This window comes from Salmo salar, chromosome ssa05 (assembly GCF_905237065.1).
Source record: "Salmo salar chromosome ssa05, Ssal_v3.1, whole genome shotgun sequence".
In the NCBI taxonomy this organism is placed as follows: domain Eukaryota; kingdom Metazoa; phylum Chordata; class Actinopteri; order Salmoniformes; family Salmonidae; genus Salmo; species Salmo salar.
This window is the reverse complement of record NC_059446.1, coordinates 42,597,964-42,617,276: the sequence shown is the minus strand read 5'-3', so window position 1 is coordinate 42,617,276 and position 19,313 is coordinate 42,597,964. Positions and strand designations below refer to the sequence as shown.

Below are 19,313 nucleotides of genomic sequence, written 5' to 3'. Positions count from 1 at the left end.
TGAGCCAACCCTGTCTGTTTTGCTCCATAGTTGCGCACGCATCAGTTTTGTTGCTTAACAACCAACCCCTCTATACAGCTTGTTGGAAACTGGCTTGGGGTATCATTTTATGATGCAATTAATACAGGCAATTTTAAGGGATAGAAACATGGAGGGGAATGGCCCTAAAAATTGTCTAAGAATCCAGCCACCCTAGTCATAGACTGTTCTCTCTGCTACCGCACGGCAAATGGTACCGGAGCACCAAACAGCTTCTACCCCAAAGCCATAAGACTCCTGAACAACTAATCAAAGGTCTACCCAGACCCCTCTTTTACGCTGCTGCTACTCTTTGTTTATAATCTATGCATAGTCACTTTAACTCTACCTACATGTACATATTACCTCAACTAACCGGACCCCGCACATTGACTCTGTACCGGTACCCCCTGTATATAGCTTTGCTTGTTATTTTACTGCTGCTGTTTAATTATTTGTTACTTTTATTTTCTATTTTTTACTTATCTATTTTTACCTAACACTTATTTTTTTCTTAAATCATTGTTGGTTAAGGGCTTGTAAGTAAGCACTTCACTGTAAGGTCTACACCTGCTGTATTTGGCGAATGTGACAAATAAAACGTGATTTGATTCAATTGAATGGTGGGTATAAATTCGCTAAATCACAATAAAGTGAATGAAGTTAGTCGCACATAAAAAAAGGATACTAACTACAACATAAATATACACTTCATTTTCAAAACGATTTTCCAACCCACGCAAGAACAAAAGATCATCTGTTTATTCACGAGGGTCAACTGGGGACTGGGGCTGCGGAAATTCGCTAATCTGTCATGCATATAAATTACTTTGGCGCTAGGACTTTGGCGGTTGAGGTGATCTACAGATCAAATAATCTCTGCGCAGCGTTTACTACATACTGACCCTCCTTAACAAACTCAATGTAAGGGGCGTAACGGTGTTGCTGTAGTATGACGTCACTATAACTACGGTATAAATACGACCTGGAATTCTGTTTCTTGACTCCACCTCTAAGCATTGCTTGTACTTTTTTTTGTTTCTGTCGAGCAACGCGGTCGTTCCTGTCGAAAATGGATAACTCCTCTCAACTTTGTAAACTTTTTGTCGGTGGATTGAACGTAGATACCGACGATGACGGGCTCCGCAAGCATTTTGAGCAGTACGGTCAACTGACCGACTGCGTTGTGGTTGTGAATAAGCAACTACAGAGGTCCCGCTGTTTTGGCTTTGTAACCTACTCGAGCGCTGAGGAGGCAGATGCAGCAATGGCGGCAAGGCCACATGTCGTTGATGGCACCAACGTGGAGTTGAAAAGAGCGGTCGCTCGTGAAGATGCCGGTAAACCCGAGGCACTCGCCAAGGTCAAGAAAATATTCATTGGGGGACTGAAAGACGACATCGAAGACGAACATTTGAATGAGTATTTTTCCCAGTTCGGTGAGATCGAGAAGGCCGAAGTTATCGCAGAGAAGGAAACCGGAAAGAAAAGAGGGTTCGGCTTTGTTCACTTCACAGATAACGATTCGGCCGATAAGGCAGTGGTACTTAAGTTCCACAACATCAATGGGCACAAGGTGGAGGTGAAGAAAGCCCTCACAAAGCAGGAGATGCAAGCTACAGGCCGTGGCGGTAGGGGAGGAAGAGGCATGAGAGGAGGACAAAATGGCTTCGGAGGCGGCAGAGGTGGTTACGACAGCTACGGGGGTGGTTTCGGTGGGGGCTACGGGAGCAGTGCTGGTGGCTATGGCGGTGGCTACGGAAGTGGAGGCTACGGCGGGGCCTATGGGGGAGGCGCAAGCTACGGAGGTGGCTACGGCGACCAGATGGGAGGTTATGGTGGCGGCAATGGCTACAGTGACTTTGGCAGTGGGTACAGCCAGCAGTCCTCCGGTTATGGGCCCATGAAAGGCGGCACCAACTACGCTGGTAGGAGCCCTGCTCCGTACGCCCCCCGAGGCGGTGCAGGTGGCTACAGCAGAGGGGCGTATGGCGGCTACTAAACCGGTGGCTTCGACAGACTATTTGAAAATAATTCTCCACACATACCCGCCTGATCATCAAACCGTGCTCAAAATTCAGTCCTCGGGCATTTGGCAAAATGCGGACACTGTGAAACCAAATCATTTAAGAAGACCTCAAACCAAACAGGTAGGAAGATCACTTCCCAGAACCTGATTTGCACGTCCAGCTCTTGCTATAGGACACGTTCGATTGCTAAATTCATTTATCATTTATGTTCCAAGATGAGGGCGTGTAGCTGTCGTTAGTTGACCTGCTTTTTATTTTACGTATGCGTACGTTCGTGTTTAGTCTTACATTTTGTTTTGATACTATACTTTCTCTTATCTACATTATAGCAAGTAGTAAGGAAATTCCCATGGATCTAGTCTACAGAGGATTGGGACGCATGTGCTATATAATTGGATTTATTAGCTGACTATGTAAATGTATGTTCTGTCCACTAGCCTATAGGTTGTTGGTTACGCGTGTTTGGTAGGCCGGATCCAGTTTAAACATTTAATTTTCTTGCCAAGATGTTTTGTAAATCAACGAAGTACGCCAGTAATTTCCCAACACACAGCGTTCAGCTATGAGCTTAATGTTCCTTTAATTTACTACATAAATCTCATGTATATTGTATTATCTGTCTGAACATCAAACTACAATTGTTAAGCATTGGTATGCATATGTATGTTCATTTTAAATAAAAAGTCAAACAAATTTAGCTAGTTTTTACTCATTTTACTAGGATGCTTTAAGTCCACTTCTGATATGGTTATATTATGTGATTTATTTAATCTTTAGTAGCTTCGTGGTATTTCTTCCATTACACTTCCTGGGTGAAGAAGGATTGCAGTTTGCCACCATGGCCAATGCATGAAGGCATTGTAGGTTGGCAATAACATTGTTCCATGACGTTACCAGGCTCTTGCATATTGTGGACCTGGGGGCTCATTTTATCTTTGATTCCTACATTTAGGTGTTCATACTGTTATCCAAGTACGCCAAAATAGCAGTATCAGTTTGACTTTATACAGGGTCCCTGTGCAATACCTGGGGTCGATTGTCATAGGATTCTGAAATATCTCTTTAGGATCACATCCAGCAAACTAGGTATGTAAATCAACCTGTCTTTACTGTGTTGGTCAAGTATTCAGATATGGTACTGAAATGTACTTAATGTCACTTATTTATAGTTCTTGCATTTATCCATAGTTGCTCTTATTTTGCCATATGCATCTTAGTTTAAGTGTTTACTGCACGCATTTGGTCCTAAATCTAAAATGAGGCTCAAGAGATTACGTGCGTATTCTACATTAATGAATCTATAAACTGGCACGTTAGGCATACCTCCTGTCATGGCATGATGGTGTAACTGCAGTGTCTCATTCTTTACTCTTCCCCTCTCTGCCAGGTAGCCATGGTGACCTGGCTGCCAGGAAACCAATCTGGCAAGGACTTGGCTACATCAAGACCGGTGGTGGGATGAGGCACAGCTAAAGCTGTCCCACTGCCGCAGGTGATTTGGAATACCAGGACCTTCTGCCCATATAAAATCGGGTTGCAATGATGGCCAGCAGGTATCGACTTGTGTCAAGTCAATCTAGTTGGTTGGTGTAATTGACTACCTCTGTTCTCTTACCGTTTGTAGGAAGACTGGGTGTGAATGTTAGATCGTGTACTATGGGAAAATGGACACTGCATTGTTGGCCTTGCCATGCTATCTATTCATCACTTGCTACAATTTGTTTTAAATTGGAAAATGTACAACTGGTTTGAAGTAACATTGTGTTGAATGGGAGTTATAGCCAATGGCTTGCACTCTTTACTCAAGTGTTTGTAAATAACAATAAGTTACTCATATTAACCTGTTAATTCAAATTAGCTTCTCCATATTTTAGAATGTAGCAAATTTGTTTTGAGCATTTCTTTATGTCCCTTTGCAGCTGACCATGTTCCTGTTTGCAATAAAATGAGTATCAAATCACAGTACGTATTGTGATATCATGTAGTCCCTGACAATTCTCAGCCCTAATGCAGATGATGCCATGAATGGCGCAGGTTCTGATTTTCTAATGTACAGTAGCAGTCAAGTTTGGACACCTACTTATTCAAGCTTTCTTTAATTTTACAATTTTCCAAATTGTAAAGGGTGTTGACAAACTATTAAATAAAAGTGTACAATTAATCAAAATATTTATTTTAGCTTCAAAGTAGCCATCCTTTGCCGTGACAGATTTGTGTACTCCAGGCATTCAACAAGCTTCATGAATGCTTTCCCTAAAGTCTTGAAGGAGTTCACACATATGCTGAGCACTTGTTGGCTGCTCTTCCTTCACTCCGCAGTCCAACTCATCCCAAACCATCTCAATTGGGTTGAGGTTGGGTGATTTGGAGGCCAGGTCATCTGATGCAGCACTCCATCACTCTCCTTGGTCAAATGGCCCTTAAACAGCCTGGATGTGTTGGCTCATTTTCCTGTTGAAAAAATTGGCAGTCCCACTAAGCACAAACCAGATAGGCTGGTGTATCGCTGTGGTAGCCATGCAGGTTCAGTGTGACTTACTCTAATTAAATCCCCAGCAAAGCACCATCACCCCACCATGCTTCATGGTGGAAACCACATGCATACAGTAGTTGGAACCATAAATCTAAAATTTGGACTTGACAGACCAAAGGACAGGTTTCCACTGGTCTAATGTCCATTGCGCTTCCAAGCAAATCTCTTATTGGGGTCCTTTTTTTCTTTACAGCATTTGGACCATGTAGGCCTTTTATTCACGCAGTCTCTGAACAGTTGCTCTTGTGTCTGAACTCTGAAGCATTTATTTGGGCTGCAATTTGAGGCTAACTAATGAACGTATCCTCTGCAGCAGAGGTAACTTGGTCTTTCCCGTGGCGGTCCTCAGCCAGTTTCATTATAGCGCTTGGTTTTTACGACTGCACTGGAAGAAACTTAAAGTTCTTGATATTTCCTGGATTAACCATGTCAAAGAAATTGACTTTTTTTGCTAATGTGAGCTGTCCTTACATAACATGGACTTGGTTTTACAAAATAGGGCTATTTTCTGTCTACCTTGTCACAACTGATTGGCTCAAATGCATTAAGAAGGAAATAAATTCCACCTGTTAATTGAAATGCATTCCACGTGACACCAAGCTGTTTGAGAGAATGCCAAGTGTGCAAAGCTGTCAAGGCAAAGGTTGGTTTCTTAGAATCAAATGTGTTTTGATATTTTTTTTACACTTTTTGGGGTACATGATTCCATGTTTCAATTTTGTCTTCATTCTGCACTGTAGAAAATAGTAAAAAAAAAAAATGGAATGGAATGTGTCCACGTCAAGTTTGTATGGCAAGATTGCATATAGAAATCACTGTGTTCCACAATATTTATTCAGAAGTGGCCACTTTCTGACAATTGAATGTGCAATGCGTGGACAGCGGAATGAAGTGTTGGGGTATACTACAAAGCAGGATCAAGAACAGCCAGCTAACTAGACGAATTTAAAAATAAATGTAAAGAAATGTGCTTGGAATAGGCATTGTCTTTTTGATTCAACAAACAAGTCAATTGACAAATAAGAAAAACATCTATTTGAATAAAATAGTGGGATTTGAGTGGAACAACCAATCAGGACTGGTGATTTATTTTCCCAATCCTACGTCAGACGTCATTGCGTCAGCTGCTTTCAAAGAGGGATACGATTTTGTCAGGTTCAATTGTATTTGCGCCATAACAACTCGGCTAGTAATAATGACGAACCAACTTTGTAAGCTGTTTGTCGGTGGATTGAACGTCGAGACTACAGACGATGGACTTCGGCAACATTTCGAGCAGTACGGCCAGTTAACCGACTGCGTAGTGGTCCAGAACCAGCAGCTACAAAGGTCCCGGTGTTTCGGCTTTGTAACCTACTCAAACGCGGAGGAGGCCGACGCAGCCATGGCCGCTAGGCCACATGTCGTCGATGGTACCAACGTGGAGTTAAAAAGGGCCGTTGCACGGGAAGATGCCGGTAGGCCAGAGGCACTCGCCAAAGTTAAAAAAATATTTATCGGTGGGTTGAAAGACGACATAGAAGACGACCATTTGAATGATTATTTCTCTCAATTCGGGGCAATTGAGAAGGCCGAAGTAATCAGTGACAAACAGACTCTCAAAAAAAGAGGATTCGGCTTCGTCTATTTTGAAGATAATGACTCTGCCGACAAAGCAGTGGTGCTGAAGTTCCACACAATCAATGGGCACAAAGTGGAGGTGAAGAAGGCCCTCACCAAGCAAGAGATGCAGTCAGCCGGTGGTCGGGGAAGAGGCGGGCGAGGAATGAGGGGGTCTCAAAATGGCTACGACGGCGGAAGAGGTGGCGGCTACGGCAACTATGGCGGTAATTATGGAGGAAACGATGGTGGCTACGGTGGCGGATACGGCAATGGAGGTGGTTACGGTAACCAAGGGGGATACGGAGGAGGTTATGGAGATCAAATGGGGAGCAGTTATGGTGGGAACGGTTATAATGACTTTGGCGAAGATTACGGACAGCAGTCCTCCGGCTATGGTGCAATGAAAGGGGGTAATTATTCAGGCAGGAGCGCAGCACCGTACTCCCGTGGAGGCGGCAGTGGTTATAGCAGGGGTGGATATGGTGGTTATTAGACACCGTTGACCACATTTGACCCAATAATTTGAAATGTTCTGAATTTCTGATTCAATGACCTGCATTTACACACACGGGTCGGAGTTGCCCATTTCTTTGTTGCTACTATTTTAAAGTACTCGTGCCCCTCGCCCACCCTGATGTGCCCTCCATCCGGACTACACCGTTGTCCCTAGGCGACGCTACTAAAGACATGGACACTTTATTACCAATTCAACTTTCTGACTTGTCAATGTAGTGATTCCTTTAAATATTTTTTATTTAATTGTAGTTAACGTCGCTGCTTCCAAGACTTTGGTATGATACTGTATGTCATTAGTACCAGCCAGGTTAATAACAAGACATATTGCTTTAGCAACATGAAACTCAGGGGTATTAATGGAGTTGAAAGCAGTCTTAGTGTATGCTTGAGTGTTTTTAAGATCATAATATTTCGTGTCAAAGTATTAAGTACTTATGGTTATTGTATTATTATACTTTTTTATGGTTACCTCAATGCTTTTCTCCGTCCAAGATGTGCTATTCAATACCTTGCAAAGCAATGCAGTTTTGTGGAATGTTACTTAAATATTAGTTAGCTATTGAGCCTAACTCTTTTGGCTGTATTAAAGTTTTTAATGTTTGAAAGCAATCGGTGCTCATTGTCAATGTAACCATTCTGACCTCTTGTTTCAAAAGAGAATCAAGTTAAGCCTTCAGATCATTCAGGATCACAGTCCTATCATGAGGTAGTTGCACACCCTACTGACATACTATCACTGGTAACTTTCTTGTTCAGGAATGGACTAATCTGGGACTGCTAACTGGCCAACAGTCATGCATTTTTTTTAGGCCCTCTGCCATTTCCTGTGTTATGCTAATACCAAAAAGCATTCTTGCTAATACTGTAAAGGCTTTTTTGAATCACATTTTCAATGAAAGGGATTCTTGGTTTATAATCAGATTTTATTTTTTAATGGGACAAGAATTTTGCAGGTAACATCCCATGTCAATAGACACATTTGTCTGACACTAGTTTGTTTTGATAATGGCCGTGAGTATTGTGATTTTTCTCCAGTACATCTGCTTTACAGCCTCTCAACACTCCCATTTTTTTTGCTGCACAGGCAGCCAAAAATAAACTACTCCATACCATTACATATAATTCTAGGTTGTCCTATTCAAATTACATGACAGGGCTGATTTTTAATTTAGATTATTATTCCAAGTTACCAATGTGCACAAATATTAGGTCTGTGGTTATGGAAATATACAAAATGTCAGCATTTACCCTTTTTGCTGTCAAAATGATAATTTTGTACTATAATAGGCCAAATATGCCAACAATTTACAATAGCTTGCCACTAGGGGACTTGTACTCATTACGTCAACCCCACCATCTGTCTCCCTCGGTGATCTCTACATCTGCCATTTTAGACACCGGGAGAAGCACGGTCAAGTCAGTGTTGACATAGCATAATCAAAGCAAGATACTAGAGATGTAAAATCAACTCTGCAAGCTCTTTGTTGGTGGACTAAATGTTTACACCACTGACGATCGCCTTCGTAAACCATTTGAACAGTATGGCGAGCTAACCGATTGCGTAGTTATTCAGAACCTGCAACTACTGCGGTCTGGTTTTGTAACTGCTAGTGCTATGGAGGCAGACGCTGCAATGTCCGCGCGGGCTCATGCCCTGGGTGGCAACAATGTTGAACAGAAAAGTACAGTGGCACACGAAGATGCGGGAGGACCTGGCAAAGATTAAGAAAACATTTATCGGTGGTTAAAGAAGCTACAGAGGATGAACTTCTGAACGAGTAATTTCAGTTCGGTACTATCGAGATGGCCGAGGATATTAGCAATAATCAAACTGGTAAGAAGAGGGTTTTGTTTTTCGAAGATAATGATTATGCCGACTAAGCAGTTGTTCTTTAGTTCCACACCATTAATGGCCATAAAGTTGAGACGAAAAAGCCCTCACCAAGCAAGAAATGCAGGCTGCTGGAACCCCGTGGCGGGAGGGAAGCAAGGTCTTAAAATGGATATCTTGGTGGCTATGGCAACTATAGTGGGGGGAGCCCCATCAAATCTCACTCAAAGCAGTCCCATCCCCCAAATAAATTGTGGGAAAAGTACCCAATTGTCATACTTGAGTAAAAGTGAAGATACCTTAAAAGAAAATGACTCAAGTGAAAGTCACCGAGTAAAATACTTCAGTAAAAATCTACTTGAGTAAAAGTCAAAGTATTTGGTTTTAAATGTACTTAAGTATCAAAAGTAAAAGTAATTGCTAAAATATACTTAAGTATAAATCATTTCAAATTCCTTATACTAAGCAAACCTGACGGCGTTGTTTTCTTAATTTACTTAAATAAAATAATTATGGATGGCCAAGGGCCCACTTCAACACTCAAGACAATTTACAAACAAAGCGTTTGTGTTTAGTGAGTCTGTCAGATGAGGCAGTAAGGATGACCTTGGATTTTCTCTTGATAAGTGTGTGAATTAGACAATTTTCCTGTCCTGCTAAGCATTCAAAATGTAACGAGTACTTTTGGGTGTCAGGGAAAATGTAAGGAGTAAAAAGTACATAGTTTTCTTTAGGAATGTAGTGGAGTAAAAGTTGTCAAATAAATAGTAAAGTACAGATACCCCCCCAAAACTACTTTTGTAGTGCTTTAAAGTATGTTTTACTTAAGTACTTTACACCACTGCCTAGTAAAAATGATGAACTCTTAATAACATTGTTCCGACCAAACATTCTATAATGGCACAAGAGTGACGGAATTCTGAGCCCAAGTGTTTCAGACAGGGAAGTTACTACAGTATTCACTATTTAAAGCTGGCCTAAATAGGTAGCTAGAGTTCCTTGCCATCTAGCCAGAGTAACTTTGGCCATCTAGCAACTAACTTCAGATACTCTTGGAGGCAGATGTCTCTACCTTCATAACTACAGTACATTCTGAAAGTATTCTAACCCCTTGACTTTTTCCACATTGTTACGTTAGTCCTATCCTAAAATGGATAAAATATATTTTTGTCATCAATCTACCTACAATACCCCATAATGACAAAGCGAAAACAGGTTTTTAGAAATGTTTTATATATAATTTATTTACATAAGTATTCAGACCCTTTGCTATGAGACCCTTTGCTATTGATCTCAGGCGCATCCTGTTATCATTGATAATCCTTGATGTTTCTACAACTTGATTGGAGTCCACCTGTGGTAAATTCAATTGATTGGACATGATTTGGAAAGGCACATACCTGTCTATAAGAGGTCCCACAGTTGACAGTGCATGTCAGAGCAAAAACAAAGACACAAGGTTGAAGGAATTGTCCGTAGAGCTCCGAGACAGGATTGTGTTGAGGCACAGATCTGGGGAAGGGTATCAACAAATTTCAGCAGTATTGAAGGTCCCCAAAAACACAGGCCTCCATCATTCTTAAATGGAAGAGGTTTGGAACCACCAAGAATCTTCCTAGAGCTGTCCGCCTGGCCAAACTGAGCAATCAGGGGAGAAGAGCCTTGGTTAGGGAGATGACTAAGAACCCAATGATCACTCTGACAGAGCTCCAGAGTTCCTCTGTGGAGATGGGAGAACCTTCCAGAAGGACAACCTGTGCAGTACTCCACCAATCAGGCTTTTATGGTAGATTGGCCAGATGGAAGCCACTCCTCAGTAAAAGGCACATGACCATCCGCTTAGAGTTTGCCAAAAGGCACCTAAAGGACTCAGACCATGAGAAACAAGATTCTCTGGTCTGATGAAACCAATATTGAACTCTTTGACCTCAATGCCAAGCGTCACGTTTGGAGGAAACTTGGCACAGTCCTTACTATTCAGGATCAAGGGAAAGATGAACAGAGTAAAGTACAGAGCGATCCTTCATGAAAACCTACTCCAGAGAGCTCAGGACCTCAGACTGGGGCGAAGGTTCACCTTCAGACAGGTCAACGACCCTAAGCACACAGCCAAGACAACGCAAGAGTGGCTTCGAGACAAGTCTCTGAATATCCTTGAGTTGATCGAACATCTCTGGAGGGACCTGAAAATAGCTGTGCAGCAACGCTCCCCATCCAACCTGCCCGAGCTTGAGAGGATCTGCAGAGAAGAATGGGAGAAACTCCCCAAATACAGGTGTGCCAAGCTTGAAACATCATACCCCAAAAGACTTGAGGCTGTAATCGCTGCCAAAGGTGCTTCAACAAAGTACTGAGTAAAGGGTCTGAATACTTAGGTAAATGTGATCTTTCAGTATATATTTTTTTTATACAGTTGCAAAAATGTCAAACTGGGTTTGCTTCATCAATATGGGGTAGTGTGTGTAGACTGAGGGGGGGACAAAACAATTTAATCCATTTTATAATACGGCTGTAACAAAACAAAATGGAAAAAGTCACGGGGTTTGAATACCTTCCGAATGCCCTGTAAATTTCTAGACAACGGTCTTCATGCCCATAGCAACTGCAGAGCACGAGAAGGCAGATGTCTTCACTCCGAAAGGTCTCAAATAACTTAGGTCTAAATGTCCATTGTCCACAAGTAATAGGACTACTCCTTTGGATTATTTTGTTTTGAGCAGTGGAGGACTGTGGTTTTGTATTTTGGCCAGATATTATTGAAATTAAGTTAATAGCTAAGTCTCTTTGCTTGTTAGTGCATTTTCTTTAGGTAATGTGTTGTAAGTAAATTGCATTTTGTTTTAAATATTTGGATTTAAGTTGGAGTGTTATTAATATGGGACCCCATGTTTGACTTAATAGAGCCATGTAGTCAATTGCAGTGAACTTGATTTGAGTAATTTTCTGCATCTTATTAGTTAAAAGGCAACTGAAGTTATATTGGCCATAAAATATATTATTACTTGCCCCGGCACTATACCAAAGTATATGATAAAATGTGCCCAATAGCGTTTGGTCAAAGGAAAATCTCCATGCAGTATTTAGGCTGTAAGGACTAGGTCACACTTTTTAAGTATTCTAGGTTCACTGCTGCTGTTCCTGAAATGTAGGCTATTTTGTTTTAGTTTGATTTGTGATTCCCATTTAGTTTGAATGTTAATAAATAATTGTATCATTACTATGGTCATTATGCCATAGTTGTTACCATGAACATTGTCTCACTTCTCAACTACTTCAAATTCTGAAAACAGGTTTTATCTAAGCATTCCAGTTTTTTTATTTGACAGTAGAACCACAAAGGAATTAAGTAACAAGGCAAGAAAAAGTATGTGAACCCTTTGGAATTACCTGGATTTCTGCATAAATTGATCATCATCAAGTTTGATCTGATCTTCATTTAAGTCACAACAATAAACACACATAGTGTCTCCAAAAGCTAATTGGAGTCAGCTAACCTGGAGTCCAAACAATGAGATGAGATTGGAGATGTTGGTTAGAACTGCATTTACCTATAAAAAACACTCACAAAATTTGAGTTTGCTATTCACAAGAAGCATTGCCTGATGTGAACCATGTCTCGAACAAAAGAGATCTCAGAAGACCTAAGATTAAGAATTGTTGACTTTCATAAAGCTGGAAAGGGTTACAAAAGTATCTCTAAAAGCCTTGGCTGTTCATCAGTCCACGGTAAGACAAATTGTCTATAAATGGAGAAAGTTCAGCACTGTTGCTACTCTCTAGGAGTGGCCATCCTGCAAAGATGACTGCAAGAGCACAGCGCAGAATGCTCAAGGAGGTTAAGAAGAATCATATAGTGTCTGCTAAAGACTTACAGAAATCTCTGGAACATGCTAACATCTGTTGACGAGTCTACGATACGTAAAACACTAAACAAGAATGGTGTTCATGGGAGGACACCACGGAAGAAGCCATTGCTGTCCAAAAAAAACATTGCTGCATGTCAGAAGTTTGCAAAAGTGCACCTGGATGTTCCACAGCGCTACTGGCAAAATATTCTGTGGACAGATGTAACTACAGTTGAGTTGTTTGGAAGGAACACAACACTATGTGTGGAGAAAAAAAGGCACAGCACACCAACATAAAAACCTAATCCCAACTGTAAAGTATGGTGGAGGGAGCACCATGGTTTGCGGCTGCTTTGCTGCCTCAGGGCCTGGACAGCTTGCCATCATCAACGGAAAAATGAATTCCCAAGTTTATCAATACATTTTTAAAGAGAATGTTAGGCTTTCTGTCTGCCAATTGAAGCTCAACAGAAGTTGGGTGATGCAACAGGATAATGACCCAAATCACAGAAGTAAATCAACAACAGAATGGCTTCAACAGAAGAAAATATGCCTTCTGGAGTGGCCCAGTCAGAGTCCTGACCTCAACCCGATTGAGATGCTGTGGCATGACCTCAAGAGCAGTTCACACCAGACATCCCAGGAATATTGCTGAACTGAAACAGTTTTGTAAAGAGGAATGGTCCAAAAAATACCTTTATTTGGTACTTTTGAATTCAATTAGGTATAACTTAGGGTATGAAACAACAGTAAGTAACCTGCTGTGGTACGGAAAATGTTATCAGGGTTTGTGCTTTTAAGCACCTTGAAATTAATTTCTAGATTTTACTGAATGTATTCTTTACTTATTTTCTACCCACTCTTGTTTTGATAGCTATTCAAGGCAAACTATATTTTCTATTCAATCAATCACATTTGGTAGAGTAATGAATAGACTATTTTTATTTTGTATATTTTTCACCATATACATATTACCTTCAGAATGTCTATTTCTTCATAAAATGAATTCTAGAGCTCCTGTTCCAACACCCTTAGTGAACAAATAGGCTGGAGATACCTAAACTGTATCCTCTACGTCATGGGAATCTCCATGGTACTCCAAGCTGTAGAATTCCAGCTGAAAGTCCATAGGATATGCTTCCATAAGACATCAAGTTTGTTACAATACTTTATACACAAGACATTATTACATAATATCAATATTTAATCTTTAACATGGAGTCCCATTGAGGGTTTAAGCTCTGTACTACAGTCAGGTTTTCACATGTTGGTCAAACATGCATGCATCTGAACTATAGCTCAACAGTCCGTCACTAATTCCAGATAAATAAGTAAATCTATTATATTTGTACTTTCTGGAAATCGGTGGCTTCAGCTGTTATCTTAACAGTGTAAATACAACAACCTAAAAAGTCAAGCTTGAATGTGATTCTGGACCTTTTTTGTTTGATAATAATAACCCATAGCCATTTTAGACAGGAGCTTGGAGTTCCTGTGTTCTTGACACATTAGTCCAGATGTTCTTTTTCCAAAACAGTACATTTACGTAATTTAGCAGACGGACGGACGGACGGACGGACGGGGGGGGGGGTTAGAAGGATTACTTTATCCTATCCCAGGTATTCCTTAAAGAGGTGGGGTTTCAGGTGTCTCCGGAAGGTGGTGATTGACTCCGCTGTCCTGGCGTCGTGAGGGAGCTTGTTCCACCATTGGGGTGCCAGAGCAGCGAACAGTTTTGACTGGGCTGAGCGGGAACTGTGCTTCTGCAGAGGTAGGGAGGCGAGCAGGCCAGAGGTGGATGAACGCAGTGCCCTTCTTTGGGTGTAGGGACTGATCAGAGCCTGAAGGTACGGAGGTGCCGTTCCCCTCACAGCTCCGTAGGCAAGCACCATGGTCTTGTAGCAGATGCGAGCTTCAACTGGAAGCCAGTGGAGTGTGCGGAGGAGCGGGGTGACATGAGAGAACTTGGGAAGGTTGTACACCAGACGGGCTGCGGCGTTCTGGATGAGTTGTAGGGGTTTAATGGCACAGGCAGGGAGCCCCGCCAAAAGCGAGTTGCAGTAATCCAGACAGGAGATGACAACTGCCTGGATTAGGACCTGCGCCGCTTCCTGTGTAAGGCAGGGTCGTACTCTGCGAATGTTGTAGAGCATGAACCTACAGGATCGGGTCACCGCCTTGATGTTAGCGGAGAACGACAGGGTGTTGTCCAGGGTCACGCCAAGGCTCTTAGCACTCTGGGAGGAGGACACAATGGAGTTGTCAACCGTGATGGCGAGATCATGGAACGGGCAGTCCTTCCCCGGGAGGAAGAGCAGCTCCGTCTTGCCGAGGTTCAGCTTGAGGTGGTGATCCGTCATCCACACTGATATGTCTGCCAGAGATGCGATTCGCCACCTGGTTATCAGAAGGGGGAAAGGAGAAGATTAATTGTGTGTCGTCTGCGTAGCAATGATAGGAGAGACCATGTGAGGATATGACAGAGCCAAGTGACTTGGTGTATAGCGAGAATAGGAGAGGACCTAGAACTGAGCCCTGGGGGACACCAGTGGTGAGAGCACGTGGTGCAGAGACGGATTCTCGCCACGCCACCTGGTAGGAGCAACCTGTCAGGTAGGACGCAATCCAAGAGTGAGCCGCGCCGGAGATGCCCAACTCGGAGAGGGTGGAGAGGAGGATCTGATGGTTCACAGTATCAAAGGCAGCAGATAGGTCTAGAAGGATGAGAGCAGAGGAGAGAGAGTTAGCTTTAGCAGTGCGGAGAGCCTCCGTGACACAGAGAAGAGCAGTCTCAGTTGAATGACCAGTCTTGAAACCTGACTGATTTGGATCAAGAAGGTCATTCTGAGAGAGATAGCAAGAGAGCTGGCCAAGGACGGCATGCTCAAGAGTTTTGGAGAGAAAAGAAAGAAGGGATACTGGTCTGTAGTTGTTGACATCGGAGGGATCGAGTGTAGGTTTTTTGAGCTCTCTTGAAGACGGAAGGGACGTAGCCAGCGGTCAAGGATGAGTTGATGAGCTAGGTGAGGTAAGGGAGAAGGTCTCCGGAAATGGTCTGGAGAAGAGAGGAGGGGATAGGGTCAAGCGGGCAGGTTGTTGGGCGGCCGGCCGTCACAAGTCACAAGATTTCATCTGGAGAGAGAGGGGAGTGTGAGCAGGACCAGCGGTGTCGTTTGACTTAACAAACGAGGATCGGATGTCGTCAACCTTCTTTTCAAAATGGTTGACGAAGTCATCCGCAGAGAGGGAGGGGGGGAGGGGGAGGAGGATTCAGGAGGGAGGAGAAGGTGGCAAAGAGCTTCCAAGGGTTAGAGGCAGAAGCTTGGAATTTAAAGTGGTAGTGGCTTTAGCAGCAGAAACAGAGGAAGAAAATGTAGAGAGGAGGGAGTGAAAAAATGCCAGGTCCGCAGGGAGGCTAGTTTTACTCCATTTCCGCTCGGCTGCCCGGAGCCCTGTTCTGTGAGCTCGCAATGACTCGTCAAGCCACGGAGCAGGAGGGGAGGACCAAGCCGGCCGGGAGGATAGGGGACATAGAGAGTCAAAGGATGCAGAAAGGGAGGAGAGGAGGGTTGAGGAGGGTTGAGGAGGCAGAATCAGGAGATTGGTTGGAGAAGGATTGAGCAGAGGGAAGAGATGATAGGATGGAAGAGGAGAGAGTAGCAGGAGAGAGAGAGCGACGGTTATGACGGCGCAGTACCATCTGAGTTGGGGCAGAGTGAGTAGTGTTGGAGGAGAGCGAGAGGGAAAAGGATACAAGGTAGTGGCCGGAGACTTGGAGGGGAGTTGCAGTGAGATTAGTAGAAGAACAGCATCTAGTAAAGATGAGGTCAAGCATATTGCCTGCCTTGTGAGTAGCGGGGGACGGTGAGAGGGTGAGGTCAAAAGAGGAGAGGAGTTGAAAGAAGGAGGCAGAGAGAAATGAGTGAAAGGTAGACGTAGGGAGGTTAAAGTCACCCAGAATTGTGAGGGGTGAGCCATCCTCAGGAAAGGAACTTATCAAGGCGTCAAGCTCATTGATGAACTCTCCAAGCGAACCTGGAGGGCGATAAATGATAAGGATGTTAAGCTTGAATGGGCTAGTGACTGTGACAGCATGGAATTCAAAGGAGGAGATAGACAGATGGGTCAGGGGAGAAAGAGAGAATGTCCACTTGGGAGAGATGAGGATTCCAGTGCCACCACCCCGCTGACCAGATGCTCTCGGGGTATGCGAGAACACATGGTCAGACGAGGAGACAGCAGTAGGAGTAGCAGTGTTTTCTGTGGTAATCCATGTTTCCGTCAGCGCCAAGAAGTCGAGGGACTGGAGGGTAGCATAGGCTGAGATGAACTTTGCCTTGTTGGCCGCAGACCGGCAGTTCCAGAGGCTGCCGGAGACCTGGAACTCCACGTGGGTCGTGCGCCCTGGGACCACCAGGTTAGAGTGGCAGCTGCCATGCGGTGTGAAGCATTTGTTTGGCCTATGCAGAGAGGAGAGAACAGGGATAGACAGACACATAGTTGACAGGCTACAGGAGAGGCTAAGCTAATGCAAAGGAGATTGGAATGAAAATTAACTAAACAACTGGGGAAGCGAGAGAGCAGGGCCTCCCTCACTAACCATTCACTGAAACACTCAAATATAACTTTTCCAACTTCCACTTTAGAAATTATAATTGATGTAAACTACAGTGGTTCGATGTTTCCAGGAATAGGCTCAAACTTTGTTTATTCAGCTAGATAACTTGGTACAGTATTCTTCCGTGAAACCCACCCAGTGCACCGTATCCTATGATGCCGTAGCTAACTAGCATCCAATAACACACGGTTAGCACCAATACTTGGTTACAACAAACTACCAATGGATCATTCGTTTCCGTGTCTAGTTCCTTTCATAACGCAGAAGGAATTAAACATTGGCTAGCTAACACAAAGTCAGTCCTGCTAGCTACACAAGTGGACTACACAACTCGAAAGTTCAGAAAGTTAAGCTTTTTTCTCCGTACTGGTCCCCCATGGGAATCGAACCCACAACCCTGGCGTTGCAAACACCATGCTCTACCAACTGAGCCACACGGGACCACTTGTCCTGCATTCTACCCCCCTTCCATGACAAGTTGTGATAGTAATTCCAACCACATGGTCCTTGTTCAAACATGCGTCATTGAAATAGTCCTGGGTCTATTTCACTTCACTGAGAAACACATTTTTCCCTGTCTGGATGACAATTTCTAAAATGTTATTTTCTTCCACAGAATGGATAGATGACACATTCTTCCTCATAAATCCTGCTGGTTGATGAGGATCTCAAGGGATTGATTGGACCAAGATGAGAAAAAGTTCCTATAAGGAGGGAAACCCTGTTTATGGCACTGGAATGACTAGGGTGATTTTACTTTTTGTACTAATTTACTTATTAGAGGCATTCTGTTTACATACATGTAATTTGATATGACCTACACAATTGTATTAATTCAGTGTTTATTTTCAGTCAAGGAACTTCTGTATGTTTTTGTCTTTAGCCTAAGGAGGGCAGCATTTCTTTGCTGATAAACAGTAAATGACTATCTGGTTTAAAATGTTAAATTGCCAGTGGATAGTAACTAGATACTGCATGGCTTTTAGAAATTGTTTTAATGGTGATCTATTCGAATGTATTTTGACAGGTGTGACCCCAGACTGTGCTGATCCAGCTCCAGTGGTCCTGTCATTACAGGATGAAGAATGTCTGTTAAAAATGTGGGTGTTTTGAAGGACCTCTTTGGCCTAATATCCACCTGTTAGGAAGGTTGAAACTTTCAATGAGTCATTAAGATATGTATCCTTGTTTTGTATTCCAGTATGTGGAATCACATACTGCTTGTTCTGTACTGTGATATTTGTTTGTGGATTCAGTAAACATTACGTGTTTTAAACCTATAGCTACATTATTCATTCTTTTCAAATGTAAAGCTATGTTTGTGTGTGAGCTAATTTTGATGTAATGTAGGATGCATGCTGTTTTATCTGAATTGTAAGCAACCTTGAAACAATGATGACTTTCAACAAAAAAAAAAGTGAAACACATTAGGCCTACATTCTCAGATTTGAAATTCACTGTCATAGACCCTCACACTGCTAGCCCTAAATAAGCTTCCACACATTTTTGCTAGCTAAAACTTTGTGATAGCTAACATTAGGCTATTCAAAATAGTTAACTCAAATGTAATTAGTTCATACATCAGTATTCTAAATTATCTGATTATGTTGATATATTACTACGTTACCTAATTGATGGCTTGCTAGTTTGTAATCGACAACGACAATTTCTTGATTGGATCCTTCTTCATCGTCCTGACACGCCGTAACCTAGCAACGCGGGAGCAAGCAGAACCAAGATTTTTCTCTGGTGGAACAAAGCTTTGCCGATTGGAAATGGGGCAGGATGAAGCAGCAGTGACTGGGAAAGACGTTCTCTAGCCTTTCTTGCTCAGTCAGAAAATAACACATTTTGTAATAGTTTAGGGTAGAAAAGAAATAAGCAGTAACCATGAGAAGATGTCTGCTTATTAGCTAGGTTTATTTGTCAGCTAATGAATAAGTGTAGATTCGATAAGCCACCTCATGCAGTGAGTGTTGTGTTGGACTTTGAACGATTCATTTTGTGCATGGGCCCATAGCCAACCCCGGTACAACTCATGCAGCATATCTGATATCATGGACTGTGCAACGTTGGGGTAAGTTGTCAGAGGGGTCGTGATGAAAGTGTAGTCTTCCGATGAATACGGTATAGCTGTTGTCGTATATAACTTGCCAGTTGATTTATAGAGATTTGGCATTTTCCATGAATAGCTGGCTAACTTGCTAGCTAACTACTGTACTGCACGCATTTTTATGCCGATGTAGCTAGCTAACATTAGCAAGCTAAGCGAACAGCGTGAACAAAAAGCAAGCCCATGACAGCTGTACCTATCTTCTAG

The 19,313-nt window shown here is 42.7% G+C and overlaps 3 protein-coding genes across 3 annotated transcripts in view; all 3 read left to right on the top strand.

Annotated features, from left to right (window-relative positions):
* Positions 1-1,009: 1,009 nt before the first annotated feature.
* On the top strand, positions 1,010-2,741 carry LOC106604941 (heterogeneous nuclear ribonucleoprotein A0). The gene has a single exon (XM_014200088.2). It carries the CDS (start codon positions 1,091-1,093, stop codon positions 2,018-2,020), a length of 930 nt encoding a protein of 309 aa, XP_014055563.1. The 5' UTR covers positions 1,010-1,090; the 3' UTR covers positions 2,021-2,741.
* Positions 2,742-5,153: 2,412 nt separating this feature from the next.
* LOC106604938 (heterogeneous nuclear ribonucleoprotein A0) lies at positions 5,154-7,308 on the top strand. The gene has a single exon (XM_014200087.2). It carries the CDS (start codon positions 5,777-5,779, stop codon positions 6,674-6,676), a length of 900 nt encoding a protein of 299 aa, XP_014055562.2. The 5' UTR covers positions 5,154-5,776; the 3' UTR covers positions 6,677-7,308.
* A 447-nt stretch (positions 7,309-7,755) lies between these two features.
* Positions 7,756-19,313, top strand: part of LOC106604937 (kelch-like protein 3) — a 36,594-nt gene continuing 25,036 nt past the window's right edge. Inside the window, exons 1-3 of the mRNA XM_014200086.2 lie at positions 7,756-8,533; positions 17,610-17,740; positions 18,021-19,070. Of these exons, the coding sequence (XP_014055561.1) occupies positions 19,051-19,070 (20 nt within the window). The 5' untranslated portion in view covers positions 7,756-8,533; positions 17,610-17,740; positions 18,021-19,050. The remainder of the gene's footprint in view (positions 8,534-17,609; positions 17,741-18,020; positions 19,071-19,313) is intronic.

What these genes read in the sequence shown, in the direction of transcription:
- LOC106604938 (XM_014200087.2), top strand. Translation starts at nt 5,777, where the DNA reads ATGACGAACCAACTTTGTAAGCTGTTTGTCGGTGGATTGAACGTCGAG.
- LOC106604941 (XM_014200088.2), top strand. Translation starts at nt 1,091, where the DNA reads ATGGATAACTCCTCTCAACTTTGTAAACTTTTTGTCGGTGGATTGAAC.